The 17,723-nt window shown below is 37.5% G+C and overlaps 1 protein-coding gene across 8 annotated transcripts in view; it reads left to right on the top strand.

Annotated features, from left to right (window-relative positions):
* Nucleotides 1-17,273, top strand: part of SCEL (sciellin) — a 126,782-nt gene extending 109,509 nt beyond the window's left edge. For all 8 annotated transcript variants that reach the window (XM_069602351.1, XM_069602352.1, XM_069602353.1 and 5 more), the window contains 6 exons: nucleotides 3,508-3,600; nucleotides 4,782-4,853; nucleotides 6,860-6,934; nucleotides 11,729-11,837; nucleotides 15,061-15,163; nucleotides 16,247-17,273. In XM_069602351.1, coding sequence (XP_069458452.1) covers nucleotides 3,508-3,600; nucleotides 4,782-4,853; nucleotides 6,860-6,934; nucleotides 11,729-11,837; nucleotides 15,061-15,163; nucleotides 16,247-16,263 — 469 coding nt within the window. In that variant the 3' untranslated portion in view covers nucleotides 16,264-17,273. The remainder of the gene's footprint in view (nucleotides 1-3,507; nucleotides 3,601-4,781; nucleotides 4,854-6,859; nucleotides 6,935-11,728; nucleotides 11,838-15,060; nucleotides 15,164-16,246) is intronic.
* Nucleotides 17,274-17,723: the final 450 nt, after the last annotated feature.

Raw genomic sequence — 17,723 nt, forward strand, 5'->3', positions numbered from 1 at the left:
TTTCTCCAGTCATCCCACCCTCACCTTTCCCCACTGTGTCCACAACTCTGTTCTCTACTAGGTTCATCAAGATCACTTTTCTAAATCCCATATATATATTCCAATACTTGCTTTTCTCTTTCTGACTTCCTTCACTCTGTGTAACAGGTTCTAGTTTCATCTACCTCACTACAACTGATTCAAATCCATTCCATATATGTAATATTCCATCACATATATGTACCATATCTTAACCATTCATCTGTCAATGGACATCTAGGTTGCTCCCATGTCCTGGCTATTGTAAGTATTGGTGCAATGAACGCTGGGTTACATATGTCTCTTAAAATTGTGGTTTTCTCAGGGTATATGCCAAGTAGTGGGATTGTTGTGTCATATGGTAGATTTTCCCTAGTATTTTAAGGAATCTCCATATTGTTTTCCATAATGGCTGTATCAGTTTACATTCCCACTGAGAGTGCAGGAGGGTTCCCTTTTCTCCATAACTTCTCCAACATTTTTTTTTTGTAGATTTTTGGATGATGGTCATTCTGAATGGTGTGAGGTGATACCTCATTTTAGTTTTGATCTGCATTTCCCTAATAATGAGAAATATTGAGCATCTTTTCTTGTGTTTATTGAAAATTTGTATGCCTTTGGAGAAATGTCCGTTTAGGTTTTCTGCCCACTTTTTGATTGGGTTGTTTGTTTTTCTGATATTGAACTGTATGAGCTGCTTATATATTTTAGAGAGTAATCCTTTTTAAAAGCACTTTTAAAAGCACTACAGATTATTTAATTGGTTTCCAAAGATTGTTTCTCTAACTATTTCTATGATTCTAAATAATGTTAAAAATTAGTGTTACCGCTTACTGGCATCAAGATAGAATTTCCTTAGTAAGATCTATCACCATCTCATGAAAGATAAAGAAAGGCTTATCAACTATCACAGACCCTAAGACATGGTGATTATGTGGAAGTAGTATCCTGATTTGGATCTGAAATTGAGAGAGGAGATCATTGAAAAAAAAATGGTAAAATAGAAATAAGTCTGTAGTTTTGCTAATGACATTGTACCAACGGTAATTATTTAGTTTTAACAAATGGATCATGGTTGTGTGAGATGTTAAAATTAAGAGAAGCTGGGTGAAGAGTATAGTGAAATTCTCTGAACTATCATTGCCATTATTCTATACCTTTAAAATGATCCAAAATAAAAGATTTCTTTTTAAAAAAGTGTATTATCCTCCCAGATTACAAGAGGAGCAAATCCAAGAAAGGATTTGCTGTTCCACATTCCAAATTCATTTACTAACCTCTGGTTTTTATTGACGATTATAAAGTATTGTCATTAGTCTCACTGTAAACACAACCAGGAGATGCTTCTTGTGTTAGTCTGCTCAGGCTGCTATGACAAAATACCACAGACCAGGCGTTAAAAGACAGAATTTATTTTCTCACTCTTTTGGAGACTAAAATTCTAGATCAAGATACTGTTGAAACAGGAGGAAGGGCACAGGGTAAAACCTTAGAAAGAATGACATGGCCATAGGACATGAAAAAACTGGTTAAAACCAACTAGGTCCAGGACGGCTGAAGACCTTGAGCCTCATTATATGCTCATTGTAACACATTCAGTTCAGTTCAGTTCAGTCGCTCAGTCGTGTCCGACTCTTTGTGACCCCATGAATCGCAGCACGCCAGGCCTCCCTGTCCATCACCAACTCCCAGAGTTCACTCAGACTCACGTCCATCGAGTCAGTGATGCCATCCAGCCATCTCATCCTCTGTCGTCCCCTTCTCCTCCTGCCCCCAATCCCTCCCAGCATCAGAGTCTTTTCCAATGAGTCAACTTTCACATAAGGTGACCAAATACATTGGCATATGGTAAATGACACACCCACCAGCGTCATGACAGTTCTGAGGCCAGACATAAAGGGTCAAAATGTGGGCAGTGGCCCAGTTCCTAGAAATCTCCACCCCTTCCCCCAAATAGTTGGAGTAATCTTCCCACTCGCTAGCCTCTGAAATTACCCTGTCTACCAAAACTAACCATACCACATTTTGAGCCTCTCTCTTCTTTCCTTCTGAGATGGCCACACTCTGTCTGTGCTCTTCTCTAAATAAATCTACTTCTTACCTATCTCTGAATCCTTTCACGATGTAGCAAGAACATCAAATTCACGAGGACCAATGTCAGGACTGGTTTCTGATGAGAACTCTCTTCTTGGTTTGCATATGACTGTGTCTGACTATGTCCTCACGTGGCCTTTCCTCTGTGTGTCCTCAGAGAGAGAGCAAGCTCTAGTCCTTATAAGCTTCCTCTTATAAGGACATCCTGTCCTATGGGATTAAAGCCCCACCCTTATGATTTCACCTAACCTTTATTTCCTTTTTATAGGCCCTGTCTCCACATCACACTGGGGTGTAGGGCTTCAATATAAGAATTTTTGGCAGGACACAATTCAATCCTTATCAGAACTGTTTGCAAAGTATTTCCCATTCCTACTACAGGTTTCACAAACTGGTAATGTGTGATTTTACCTTTCTGAGGCAGTACAAACACATTTCACACGCATTGACAACCTTTGTCCTTTCAAACTATTTGCTGAAATTGGGTTTTATATTATTTACTATATGATCTGAATATTTCCAAATAGTTCCTAGTTAGGTCTATTGTTCCGAAATGACATAAATGATCACATTTGAGAATCTTCTAATAATATTCATTCTACTTTCTCATTGCCAAGTATCTTTTGAAATATCTGTCTTAAAACTAGAAGATGGTTTTCCACATGCCAGAGAGGATAATATGTGAACAATTGTTTTTCTCTTCTTTAAAAGCTACCTGGAAATGGAAGGAACAGTCCAGGCAAGAATGATAAATCATGATTGAGATCTAAATTCTCCTCTTGATTTTTATGTCTTGCCTCTGTCAGAGTTTTCTAACATGAGGAAAGAAAAAGAGCTAAAGCTTTCACTATGCCTGCATTAATTTTCCACTGTTTCATAGGAAAAAGCAAATATGCCTACACTTTGTTGAGCAGAGTGACATTTTTAGATTAGCAGAAATCTAGGTCAAAGTTCTTTAGTGATCTTCAAAGTACTGCTTTTCTGTTAAAACGGAAACCGGAATTTCTCAAAGCAACCCCAGATAATTTTCATTAAATAGATAAACTCCCAGATATGTTATACATGAAAAACTTTCAAAAATGGCATTGGTGCTGTGAGAATGTTACTGCAGCCAGGTTCATATGGTTCCTGCCCTTGGTTAAAAAAGTATTCTGTCCTACTGTTAGGTAATGTGACACGTGCCTATAGATTATTCATAATGGGAAGACAGTTGTGTCTATGGAAGAGTAAAATAGTACATGTATTCTGTCTGTGTTTATGTGCAGAAACCAGGCAAACAGAAACAGCTTTACTATATGTTTTTAAAAAATGTTGTTTGAGCAGAATCTTAATAAAACAAAAATCCTCTAAGTGGCCTTGATTTTCAGTGCCAAATATTTGCATTTGCTTTCTCAGGCAAGATGGCCAGGTCACTGGATCTACTGAGAATTTAATCAGCCCATCCTCTAGAACAGCTGCCTATGCTTATGAAGCCAGAAAGACGCTCAGGTACTGTGGTCAATTATAGAATAAATGACAGGACCATTCTCCTTCTGGCTTTTTTATATCCTGTTTGTTGTTTTTTTTTTTAAAGAAAACATCCACATGCCACCTGATCCTTCCTTTGAAATACAGAAAATTTTTGAATTTTGCTGTTGTTGTCTTTGTGCCTTTTTTTGTGTTCCAATAAAAATTTCTAATTTTAAATTTATTTATTTTTAATTGAAGGGTAATGCTTTACTATATTGTGTTTGTTTCTGCCATACATCAACATGAATCAGCCATAGGCGCACATATGTCCTCTCCCTCTTGAACCTCCCTCCCGTCTCCCTCCCCATCCCACCCCTCTAGGTTGTTACAGAGCCCCAGTTTAAGTTTCCTGAGTCATACAGCAAATTCCCGTTGGCTATCTATTTTATATATGTTAGTCATATGTTTCCATGCTACTCTCTTCATTTGTCCTACCCCCTCCTTCCTCCCCCCTTACCCATGTCCATAAGTCTGTTCTCTTTGCTTCCCTGCAAATAAGTTCATCAGTATCATCTTTCTAGATTCTATATATATGCATTAATATATGATATTTGTTTGAAATGCAGAAATTTTTAATTTTAACCAGTGGCTTTATAGGCTTGTACAAAGATATTGAGTAAACATCTTGGTCATTGGTAAGCTGTCAGTTATGAATAAATGTAGATGTGATTTTTCCTTAAAAGTCTGTAATTTTTTTAAAAACATGATTGTGACATTGAACTGACTTCCTTAGATAGATTTAAAGGTTTCACTGAATCAGGTGTTATCATGTTGGTTAATTAAGGTCCACTTTTTGCCTGAGATTTGTGGAGAAAGCAATGGTTTGGAAGTATGAATGAGACATTAGGGCAATAGACACTGAAACATAGTACACAGATATTCAAAGTAATCATTATGGTCTACAATAGACTTCCCGAGCGACCGATTTTCATAGTAGTATTCTGGAAATAGGCCAAGACAGTAGAAGTTAAGACAAAATGGGAAACATAAATAAATTTTTCAGAAATGGATTAATACCAGTTTAACATTTCTATTTCAAAGGTTATAGTTTAGAAGGCATATATGAGCATTATTTTTTCATTGGATTGGATAATTGCCTTGTTGATTTGATTATCCTATAAACAAACTTTAAACATAAAGTCAAATGGTTTGTATTGCAGCTCCAATGCTGAAACCAGGCATGCAGGATCAAAGGATACAGTTGTGTACACAAGGACATACGTGGAGAATAGGTACTGGAAATTTATTTGAAGTATTTTGCTTTATGTATTTTATAATTTTGAAATAATCTGTGTTTAAGAAGAAATGTCATTTTTTAAGGTATGCTTATTTTTTTCGAATAACAGACCATTTAAAAGAGTACTGAGTTCTAGATATATATTAATAATTCTTTATAATCTTTCCATTATTATCAGTAGTAGTGTTAGTCGCTCAGTCGTGTCCAACTCTGCAACCCCATAGACTGTAGCCTACCAGGGTCCTCTATCCATAGGATTCTCCAGGCAAGAGTACTGGAGTGGGTCACCATTCCCTTCTCCAGAGGATCTTCCCAACTCAGGGATCAAACCCAGGTCTCCTGTGTTGCAGGCAGATTCTTTACCATCTGAGCTACAGGGAAGTCATATTTTTAAGTAGTTGTCAAATAATCATACAAAGTCATAGGACAAACTAAATAATATTTTAATATAACACATGTATACATCATAGGATAGTTATTTGAAAGTAGTCAAATAAACATACATGCCCATAACGAACCTTATAAAATCACACAAGTATTCCTGTGTTAATTTGGAGTCACACTTTAATTGTTTCTATTGTTCACCTCTAATCTGAAACAAGGGGTATAACTTTTTAGTAAATATGCTCAAGCCCAGAAACTCTGCTGCCTGATGTGATGGATGTCGAGGAAAATGTCCACCAAGATCAGGGATTCACAAGTTATTCAGTTTTTCAGGGTCTATAAAAAAGAATTAGCCTAATTGTGGCATAGGGTAACAGTGGGGCATTTAAATATGGATGAACTATAGGTTGTATACGTGTTGATCATCACCCAGTTCAAAGAGACCAGAGAGCAGTGTACGGGGTGGGTGTGGAGCCGCCATAAATTCAAGGTGTGTCCGGATTTGAGCAGCCTTCCCCCTCAAAAGGATTTTTCAAACCCAAGAATAAATTTCCTTGTGAAATGCAACCTCAACCTTGATTTTCCTGCTTAATCCAGTTCTCCCTAAAATCGACAGTGATTTAGAATCAAATCTGAGTTTGTCATTTACTGACCATGTGGCCTCAGCAAAGCCACTTGACTTCAGTTTCCTGTCTCAATTCAAGTCTCAGTTTTCTGACCCATAAAATGGGAATGTCTGTATACATGTCGTGCATCAATATGCACAAACTCATTTAGCACTGTGGGCTCTGTGTTCCATAAAGCAGTTTCTCTTTCTGACTGCAAATGCCTGCAGGTTGTTTGCGGGGAGAGAGAATTTGCTCATTAAAAAATCCCAGGTGAGGCATGTGGAGTTACCCCTCACTGTATGAAATAATAGGAACACATTGCTTCTGGTCCTCATATGTTCCTAGGTAGCATACTTACCAGGGAGGCAATTACAGGCAGCCAGCCGGTTAGCGCAACGCACTCTTCATTTGTCTCCAGGAGCGAATGACATTTACAAACTGGAGCGGAAAAGGAACAAAGAGGACTTTCGAAAGTTAAAATATTTTTTGCTTTATTCTAAAAAATTCTTGGATGTTTTCATGTAAAAATAAAAGCTTCCAAAGTTTCCCCCAAAAGTTCAAGAGTATTTCTCTACGTGAATGATGTCTGTCTATATTTGCTTGCAATGAGTATAGTCATGCTTTGTGTATATTCTTTATGTTAGAACAACAGTTAGCTTTCTTTTAGTAAAAATAAAGGAGGTGCAAGGACAAATTTCATGAAAAACGATAACTGCTTTTCCTGCTTACACTTGTGCTTGCGCTCTCCTTGCCCCATTCTTTATTTAGGGGTATATGTCAACTTATGTCACCTTGGAGGTAACTTGCATATCAATACTTCTCCAGGTTAAAAAAAAAAAGGGTTAGTACATTGTCCTGACATATAACATCACAAAGAATAACAATAGCGAGTGTGTGTATGTGTGTGTATGCACGCTTCCTTGCCTACATAGGGGTATTAATATACATCAATACTTCAACACTAGGGAAATAGCCCAGTTCTCACATGTCCGTATGTGCTTGTTTCTAGCAAATCACCAAAGGATGGATATCAGGAGACTGTCTCTGGAAAATACATACAAACTGTTTATTCGACTTCAGATAGGTGAGTATATTTGTACTTCCATTCATACAAGTATATATATACCCATATCCACACATATATTAATAAACATATATATTCTTGGGCTTCCTTGGTGGCTCAGATGGTAAAGAATCTGCCTGCCCATGCAGGAAATCTAGGTTCGATCCCTGAGTCAGGAAGATTCCTTGGAGGAGAGCATGGTAACCCACTCCAGAATTTTTGCCTGGAGAAATCCATGGACTGAGGAGCCTGGTGGGTTACATATATATGTGTATATTTACTTTTATAAATAACATGTTTTTATTAGATATGTATACATGTACTCACTTATAATATATATTTAATATTTTTAGTGTATATATATACACACTAAGGTATTACAAGTATATATATACTTATATATAGATACTAAAGTATTATAAGTATATATATTGTATATATATACTAAAGTATTACAAGTGTTTTATATATATATACTATATATATACTAGAGTATTACAAGTATTATATATATATTATATATATACTAGAGTATTACAAGTATTATATATATAATATATATATTAGAGTATTACAAGTATTATATATATATTATATATACTACAGTATTACAAGTATTATATATATATTATATATATACTAGAGTATTACAAGTATTATATATATATATATATATATATAGCATTCTTATTGTCCATTGAACTTGAAGATGCCCCTCCCGAGAGTGACTGTTCTACTGCTGATTGTATGAGTGGAAGGAAGTACAACCACCTCTGCATCCAGGAGTTTGTTGCTTGGCTTCCTGGCCGTCATTCTCTGATTTTGATGTACTTCGTTCCAGTAGAGCTTTCTGTGTTTACAGCTAGCTCCCAGGCGAGTGTCTCTGCTGTGATCCCTGGGGTCCCCATTGCCCCCACATTATTAGCCTCTAGGCTTCACTGCATCCCTAGATCGTGTCCTCAGCCCTCTCTCCTTGTGGTCTTCTAGAGCCAGCTCACCTTACAAACAGCTGCATGGATGCACTGCTACGACCCACTCCGAGCATGGGCTCAGTGCCCAGGAGGGAGGGTTAGAGTGAGCATCAATTTAATGCCGGTAAACTGACCCCAGAATTTTGCTCTTGATTACTCTCTTTTAGCATGTAATGCTCAGTGGGGCAAATAGGTGACACTCATGTGACACGAGTCTGCAGACTTCCAGCAGAGAAAAAGAAAATAAATAATTCATGTTGCAACCCAACCACTGGAAACCAGCTGTAATGCAAATGTCCGATATTCTGTTGACGGTGTTTCTCTGTCGCTGGTGCTGAAATAAGACTCACTGAGGGTCAGGACATATTTTTATGCACAGCCTCAGCTTGGAACACAGTCCTTGGCACCTCATGGATACTCAATAAATGACTCCAGGAAAAAAAACAAAACAAAACACCTATGTCCCATTTGCTGAGGGAAACACAGATGAACCAGGCATCAAAATTATATCCTCTTTTGGTCACTTTTGTGAGATCTTGTATTACCAAGGGTCTTATGAGTGTCTTGCCTTTAAGTCATAGCTCTTTGATGTGACTACGTGAGCACCACAAATACTGTCTAGATAAGCAAAAAAAAAAAAAAAGCAGAACTAGATTTTTCAAAATACTCTGAAAAGATCTTTGACTAACAGTATGATCTTAGTAAGAGCATCAGCAACTTCAGAGTTTGGTGGGCTCATATTTTAACGGTTAGCTTAAGTGAAGGAAAACATCCTTCACTAAAGTATTGCTCTTCATATGAAGAATTTCACTCCTGTTCCCCAAGTGGTCCTTGAAATTTTTTCAGTCATCAGAGCAAAAGTCAATTCTCCGTTGACAGTCAGGTAACATTTTATGTTGATTATTGTGAGAAATTAGCTGTTTCCCCACACTTCTTATCTAATCATGTCAATCCCATTTAAAGTCAAGTCATTAATGCAGTTGGAAAAAGCAATGGCACCCCACTCCAGTTCTCTTGCTGGGAGAATCCCATGACAGAGGAGCCTGGTAGGTGGCAGTCCATGGGGTCGCTAAGAGTCAGACACAACTGAGCGCCTTCACTTTCCCTTTTCACTTTCATGCATTGGAGAAGGAAATGGCAACCCACTCCAGTGTTCTTGCCTGGAAAATCTCAGGGACGGGAAAGCCTGGTGGGCTGCCATCTATGGGGTTGCATAGAGTCGGACACAATTGAAGCAGTAGCAGCAGCAGCATTAATGCAGTCATAAAAAAAGAACAAAATAATGCCATCTGCAGCAACATGGATGGACCTATAGATTATCAACTGAGTGAACTAAGTCAGAGACAGACAAATATATGGTGTCTGTCATATGGGGAATCAGAAAGGGTACAAATGAACTTATTCACAAAATAGAGATAGAGTCACAGATGTGGAAAACAAATTCATAGTTACCAAGGGATGGGGGAGGGAAGGGATAAATTGGGAGGCTGGGACTGATGTATATATACTACTATATATAAAATAAGAGATTCCCAGGTGGCTCAGAGATAAAAATATCTGCCTGCCTATGCAAGAGATACAGGAGACATGGGTTTGATCTCTGAGTCAAACAGATCTCCTGGAGACGGAAATGGCAACCCACTTCAGTATTCTTGTGTGAAAAATCCCATGGACAGATGAGCCTGGTGGGCTACAGTCCATGGGGTCACAAAGAGTCAGATACAACTGAGTGACTGAGCATGCACACACATTAAATTATTAGGGTATGAAAATTTATGACTGAGAGACCCAGTACTAGGGCAAACACTGAATTTAGTATGTTTTCTTCCTAATAGTACCCAAGAACTAAACATTGCTTCAGTTTATGATCACAATTTAAATTCTTAATAAATTAGAGTTTTAAGTCATTATATGTACTTTTGTCACTTTAAGTGGTTTCAAATCATTTTCTGCATATTAAGCTTATAGTAATGATTGTATTGGAAAATGCATTAAAAGTACTGTGGTCTAAGCTCACACACACAGTAAATTGGCCAGTACCGCTTTATAGGATAAAGACCAAATCCTCTGCACAGGATTTATGGGCCTGCAGAACCTTGTCCTGCTGAATAGGGACTAAAGTTCAACCATTCCAGCCACCTTCATTGTGTCTCACCTTGGCATGTTCTGTTCACTCTGCTTAGAACCCTTCCATCATGCCCCTCCCCACCTCCCCTTGAGAGCTCCTTCACCTTCAAGCTTTAACTCACCTGGCATTTATGCTGACAAGCCTTTCCTACTTCACCCCAGAGATTAGCTGTTCATCTGGCTGTGCTCTCCTAACTCTTCACATGTCCTTAATACATGGTGATCATCCAGCCACCTGGCTACCCTAGTGGAAAGCAACTTCTCCCTGAAGGAGACCTTCTCGCTCTTCTTTATATTCCCAGCTCCTCTCTCAGTGTCTCTGGAATGCAAGGATGCTAGAAAGTGCCTGCTTTCTACTCTGGAAGAGTTTACAGTCTAAATGGGAAATTTAAGTGTGTGTGTACATATGCATGGGCTTCCCAGTGACTCAGTTGGTAAGGAATCTGCCTGCAGTGTGGGAGACCAGGGTTCAATTCCTGCCTCAGTAAGATCCCCGGAGAAGGGAATGGCTACCCACTCCAGGATTCTTGTCTGGAGAATTCTGTGGAGAGAGGAGCCTCTCTTACCCCCACCTCCCATCCTCTTTCCCTCCTCTCTGCTTTGAGTCCTGGTCCTGATGATAGGATTGATCATTTCTGGGCATAACCAGTTTCTTATCATCTAGTGAGCCCAGTCAACGGGCAGGCCCAGAGGCCGCCTAGGGCTCTGTGGCCACCCTGCTTTTATTCACATCCTGCCTCTGCCCCTCACTGGCTACATGACTTACCCTTCTATGCCTCATCTTCCTCTTGTGTACAATAATGATAAAAATAAGAGTAACCTGCTTCTCAGAGCTGTTATGAAGAATAGACAGGTTTATATATGCAAAATGCATGGAAAATGTGCTGCACAGGTTAAGCATATTAGCACTATAAGTATTAGCTATTTTATTTCACTACCCCAGTACTTTGGAAATTTTAGGCTTTTATGCTAACACCCTGAGACTAGTAAACTCTGCCCAAGGTGCTATTTAAGACTATCTAAGACCTTCCAAAAGGATAAGAATCACATACGTATTGACCCTTTATTAAGGCTCTAATGTCACTCGAGGGCTTTAGAGCTTGCTAATCATTTATTTACTATTGAACATTATTTTTCCAAAGTAAACAGCAAAGAATTTTTGTCACTAAAGTCACCCTAATATTCTGAGTCTTGCAATGATACCAAGAGAATCAGCAAGGGAGAATTTGGTGATTCTGGACTCTATAGTCCAGGGTATCCATCATTTGTGAATTTACCAACATGTTCTTGAATGGATTCCTATTTTTGTACTACTGAATGTTTGAGAATTAAATTTTTATATTAATCTTCAACATAATTTTTCTATGATATATGTACATTAATAATTTAAAACCCTCTTCTAGCTTCAAGGGGGTACTTATGACCTAGTTCAATTAGGAAACTGTGAACATCTTTAACCTGCTCAGATGCACTTTTGATTGCTAATGAATTAATAATTTGAAACTGTCTTTTATGTTAATTCTTTGATATCATTCTGAAATAACTAGAAGAATCCAGTCTATTACTAGGATAAGTAAGTCCTCAACTTTCCATGATTTTTACACAGTTTACTGAAGTATCAATAAAATTAACATGTTATTGCCATATGACTTTATGGGGAATACATCTGTTTTCTTCATGATGACAAATTTATTTTTAACTGCTTACATCTCTATAGGTCTGTCATTGAGAGAGACATGTGCACTTACTGTCGAAAACCCCTGGGCACAGAAACCAAGATGATTTTAGATGAATTACAAATTTGCTGCCATTCAACTTGCTTCAAGGTATGGCTGTGTTTCTTGCATTTAATCCTCATACAAAATTGCAAAATGACTAGAATAAAAATAATTATCTAATGGAATATATGAGATGAAGTTAAAACTTTCAGAAACACTGTCATGCACATTAATAATGCACTGTTTAAATATTTTTTTGACTTCTCAGCCTGAAACTCCAAGGTTTATAATTACTCTCTTGACTTTAGGCTTAGAGTTGATTACTGACACGCTGATAACTCTTATTCTACATATTTAAATCTATAAAAAGATAAACATTTGTTCTCTTTAGAAAAGTTTTTGCAGCATTTTCATAAGTCATACTGCTGCTGCTAAGTCGCTTCAGTTGTGTCCGACTCTGTGTGAGCCCAGAGACAGCAGCCCACCAGGCTCCTCTGTCCATGGAAATTTCCAGGCAAGAGTATTGGAGTGGGGTGCCATTGCCTTCTCCACATTGCATTAAATATATAATGAAATCCAAAAAGGAAAAGAAATTTTTGAGAAGAAGTTACTGGCTTCTTACATCATAAAATTAGGATCGATGGGCTTAACAATAGTTAAAACTCAGTCTGCCTTTGAGAGCATGATTAATTATAATTATATATGGCTTAGTAGAATGAGCCAGAGAAGAAGGCAATGGCACCCCACTCCAGTACTCTTGCCTGGAAAATCCCATGGACGGAGGAGACTGGTAGGCTGCAGTCCATGGGGTCACTGAGTCAGACACGACTGAGCGACTTCACTTTCACTTTTCACTTGCATGCACTGGAGAAGGAAATGGCAACCCACTCCAGTGTTCTTGCCTGGAGAATCCCAGGGACGGGGGAGCCTGGTGGGCTGCCATCTCTGGGTTCGCACAGAGTTGGAAGCGACTGAAGCGACTTAGCAGCAGCAGCAGCAGCAGCAGCAGTAGTGAAATAAGCTTCCCTGGTGGCTCAGCTGTTAAAGAATCCGCCCGCAATGCAGCAGACCTGGGTTCGATCCCTGGGTTTGGAAGATCGTCTGAAGACGGGAAAAGCTACCCACTCCAGTATTCCAGCCTGGAGAATTCCGTGGATTGTATAGTCCATGGGATTGCAAAGAATCAGACATGACTGAGTGACTTTCACTTCCTTCTCCTCCTTCATAAAATTCTTTTGGGATTCCCTCGTAGCTCAGATGGTAAAGCATCTGCCTACAATGCGGGAGACTGGGGTTCGATCCCTGGGTCAGGAAGATCCCCTGGAGAAGGAAATGGCAACCCACTCCAGTACCCTTGCCTGGAAAATCCCATGGACAGAGGAGCCTGGTAGGCTACAGTCCATAGGGTTGCAAAGAGTCGGACACGACTGAGCAACTTGTCAATGTCAGTGTCTTGGTAGAATAATAATAATAATAATAAAGTATACATAGTAGGATGCTTCACAATTTGTGCCTTCATATGCCATTTCTTTTAATTTTCACAAAAGTATTAGGTAGGTCAACAATATAGTTCTTGGTACAACTAGGTGAGCACTTAGCTAGGAACCTGAAGACCTGAGTTTGAGTTCTAACTGACACTAATTGTGGCCGTGTGTCTTTGGACAATCACCTAAATTAGCTTAGCCTAAGTTTCTTCATCTGTAAAATGACATAGCTGATCAGACCAGTGGTTTTCAAGCCAGGATGAACATTATAATCATTCGGGGAGATGATGAGAAAAATAAAATGCTTGAGACCAGCCCCAATTACATCATGAATCTTAGAGATTATTTCTGGGCATTGGTGTTTTTAAAGTCTTCTTAGATAGATCTAAGACTTCTTACATAGATCTTAGACTTCCCTGGAAACTCAGACGGTAAAGCGTCTGTTTACAATGAGGGAGACCTGGGTTCGATCCCTAGGTCGGGAAGATCCCCTGGAGAAGGAAATGGCAATCCACTCCAGTATTATTGCCTGGAAAATCCCATGGACAGAGGAGCCTGGTAGGCTATAGTCCATGGGGTCGCAAAGAGTCCGATACCACTGAGCGACTTCACTTTCACTTTAGATAGATCTGACAGGCAGCCAGTTTGAGAACCACAGCCTGAATCTGAGGGTCCTTTCTAGTGCTGATAGATTCTATGATTGATGAAAATTATCTGATTCAGTCAGGTAGATGTAATACTAGGCTAGCCAAAAAGTCTGGGTTTTCCAATAAGATGTTATGAACTTTTTGGCCAGCCCAATACTTTGACACTTGATTGCTTCTCTTTCAATTAGCTTCAGGCAATGACACAAAGTAATAACAAATTCAATGCCTCATTTTGAGGCAACAAAATCCAAATTTAGACCATCATATATAGAATTCTATATAAAGTAAGACATGAAAATTTCATAATTATTTCATTATAAGGCAGTAAAATTTCCTTGAAGTTATTCAAATTTATTCAGTGGAACAAAAATTAGTCTAAGGCTCTTTATTTTAAATTATCATGCACAAAACTTTTTAAAGAAGAAAATTCTCCTGATTATTGCCTTTGGTCAATAGGAATAATTTCCATTTTGTTATATTTTAGATGATTTATTTCCATTGTCATTTTAATCATAAAATACTATTGAGAATAAAAATATCCCTACACTCCTAAGAAAAGACAGATTACTCTATAGCCATAATTATAGAGAATTACCTGAACTGGCTTAAACATGTCTAACTGACCTATGACAATTTGCGTCGATGAACTTGAAAGCCAGCCAGTTGGCAGTAGACTTGCTCCAGTGAGCACAGGTTTAAGGTAGATGTTAAACCTTTCTTGCCTCTTTAACCAGCATAACTTGAAACAAATTTCCCCCTAAATTGTGTCTGGAGTCAGAAGTTTGTTTTGCTCAATGACACTATATCAGGACAGCATAGCTCTCCATTAGTAAGCAAACAATAAATACACAAATACACTTAGTGTTCTTATTTGCAATATCCAACAGTGATCTTGTCTTTGGCATGACCAATTTTTGAAAATATTTATCTACTCTATTGTGAGTTAGGTAGAAACTTCAGTAGTAGGTATGCCCTGAAATGCACGCCTTCATAGTAGAGGGATTTATGAGAGAATTTGTTTGGAAAGTTTGGTGTGTGGATCAGACAAGTATACTCTTACTTTCTCTCATGGTTCTCTTCATCAGAGTGTTGCTATAAAGGATGATACGGAATAAAGTAAAATGTTCTTTTTTTTAATCCTGTTAACCAAGAATCTAAACTTTGTATCTAATGTAAACTTTATACATACCTTTCCTTTAGTGTGAAATATGCAAACAACCTTTGGAAAACCTACAAGCAGGTGACAGTATTTGGATTTATAGACAGACAATACATTGTGAATCTTGCTACTCTAAAGTTGTAGGTAAGTGTTGAGCTCTGTGAGAAGCTATCACTGACATTAATGAGCTTTAGATACCGTTGAAATAGTTCAAAAATGGAAAGTATTTTATTAATTATATTAAAGATTCAGCTGCAGATACAATGGTAGCATTCCATTTCTGGTATAAAATAAGTCAAAATTTATGCTTTCTTCTGATATGAGACCAGGCATAGATACAAATAAGCGTAGGTCGTTTATTGTAGGAAATTTTCCGTTTTTTGCAAACAAAAATATATCTTCTTTGCTCAGATCATTGTTAGAATTAAAGTGCATTTCTGTGAATGACCTTTTACATTTGCACTGGAATATACTTTTGTAATTTAATTTGGTTATTAAACTAAACACCTTTTAATGTTAATTTTAAATGGAAACTTTAAAGTTAATGGTGTATAAAGGGAAAGTTTCCTGCTGGTGGCGAATGGAAAAGAACATCTGCGGTTGTTACATGGGATCCAAAATATGGAATTTAATGACAAATGTGTCATATTAATGAGGTGCTTGGAGGCTACAGCTGGAAAATGCTCTGAAAAATATTCAGAAACCCACGTTCCATCAGGCTGCAGAATCAATGACAAGAACAAAGCTAATTATATTCATACTTGGCTTTCTATTTTCTCATATTCCAGCCATTCTCATATTCCTTTTTCTTCCTCATTGAACAGACTTATCAGGATCCAGTGTTACATCAGGGGGCCTTGATATGCATGGTGGCAGCTCTAAAACTTTCAGTCCCAAGAGTCCATGAAATGGTTTAGGAGATGTGGTTACCAAAACACTCAGATGTCTTTGTGTCTTCCTCCCTGTCTGTGTGTACTTTTATAGTACATGTAAGTTATCAAGACATGACTCTCAAGCATGTCATAAATATGAATACAGGGCATCAGTGCTTCATATTCACAGTATGACCAAAAGCCTTGCCGCAGTGATGAATTCAGTAGGTAGTAAAAGTACATTGCTTAGTCCACCCCCACCCTCACTGATGAATAATTATTTTTAAAACTTTAGTTATAAGCTTATTTTTGTACTGAATTTGTATATATAACTTATTTTCTTTACATTTTTCAGCCAAGTGGATTCAGTAATTCTGGCACATGAAAATCAAGAGGAAAGTATTCACTGAAGAATTAAAATTTTTATTATAAGAACATGTAATCTAAAAAAGCTTTTACACCAATGACTGACTCTTTGTATAACAATTCTGCTATTGCATAAATAATATAATTGCTTATACTAAGGTCACATACATAAAGGGAACCATCTGGTATCTGGTTAGATTTAGAGACAAAAAATTCAAGTGGTCTAGCTACCAACATCAAAGAAAGGATGTTTCTGATGGCAGTGAGCATTGTCAGCCTTGACCAGGTCCATCTCTGCTCAGTATTAGGCTGTGCATCACAATTTCCATTAGAGACCAAGATTCCCAATTTCTCATCTTTGTTTCCCTAGGGATTTGGATCTACAGATGTTACTGACATCTTGACAAAACTGTCAAGGAAGCAAGATATGTACATTTCTTATGTGCAGAAGAAATGTTGACAGAAATTTTGGCAGAAAGATAAAGTCTGGCAGAAAGATGTTAGTGTATAAAGGTGTATGGACCTCAGAAAATCACTTAAACTATTCAGATTTTGGTGCTATTATCTGTAACATGAGGGGAAATGGACAAAACGATTTCTGAGGTGAGGTCACTTTCTGCTCCAAAACTCTCAGATTATAAAGCAAGTTTTGTTTGATCTTTAGAATCATACCTGAATCTGTGTTTGTTAAGCATGTGGAACTAGATAGGATATCTAAACAATTTAATGTTGCTGTCGTCCTTTAGTTTATTACAGATATAAGTTTTATAGAACATGTTTTATAAATACAAACACATGCATTTATTGGCAATGGGTAAAAATCACATGGCATGTATAGTTTACGTATTATAATTTGTTACGCTTTCTTTTCAAAATTCGGATTTGTAAATGATCTATGAGACATAATGGTAATGGACTACAAAGACATGTTCTTTAGCATGCTATACCTATTCCTACTACACAGCACCTTATATTTACAGATGGCTTATAAAAATAAAACGGTCAGTTACACAGAATCTTCCTGTGCGTCATCTATAAATAGTACTCAATGACATTGATATTGTCAATTGTAGCGATCATAATTTATTGTATTCTGTGCTATGCTGCTTAATTTTTTGTCTGCTCAAGCCATAACATTGGTTTTTAAAGAGCTTTTTCTTAAGGAATTGAAAAGTCAGTAATCTTGTATGAAATTATTATTATTAAAATTGAGACATCACACTTATACATTATTTTATATGCATATAGGAACTGCTTCTCTAAGGAAAGCATATGGAACATTGAGACAGGGTGATATTCTAAAGGAGTTTAAGGCAGTTATAAAAAAACTGACAAACTAAGGAGACCAAAAAGATAATCACGTTATTTTCTAAGTGTTGCTAAATATAAAGAATGATTCTTTCATATAATGATTTCAAGCATCTGTTCCTGTTAGACACTGGTCTACAAAGTGTTAAACACTAAAT

The sequence above is a fragment of the Ovis canadensis genome, chromosome 10, assembly GCF_042477335.2.
Source record: "Ovis canadensis isolate MfBH-ARS-UI-01 breed Bighorn chromosome 10, ARS-UI_OviCan_v2, whole genome shotgun sequence".
NCBI classification, from domain to species: Eukaryota; Metazoa; Chordata; class Mammalia; order Artiodactyla; family Bovidae; genus Ovis; species Ovis canadensis.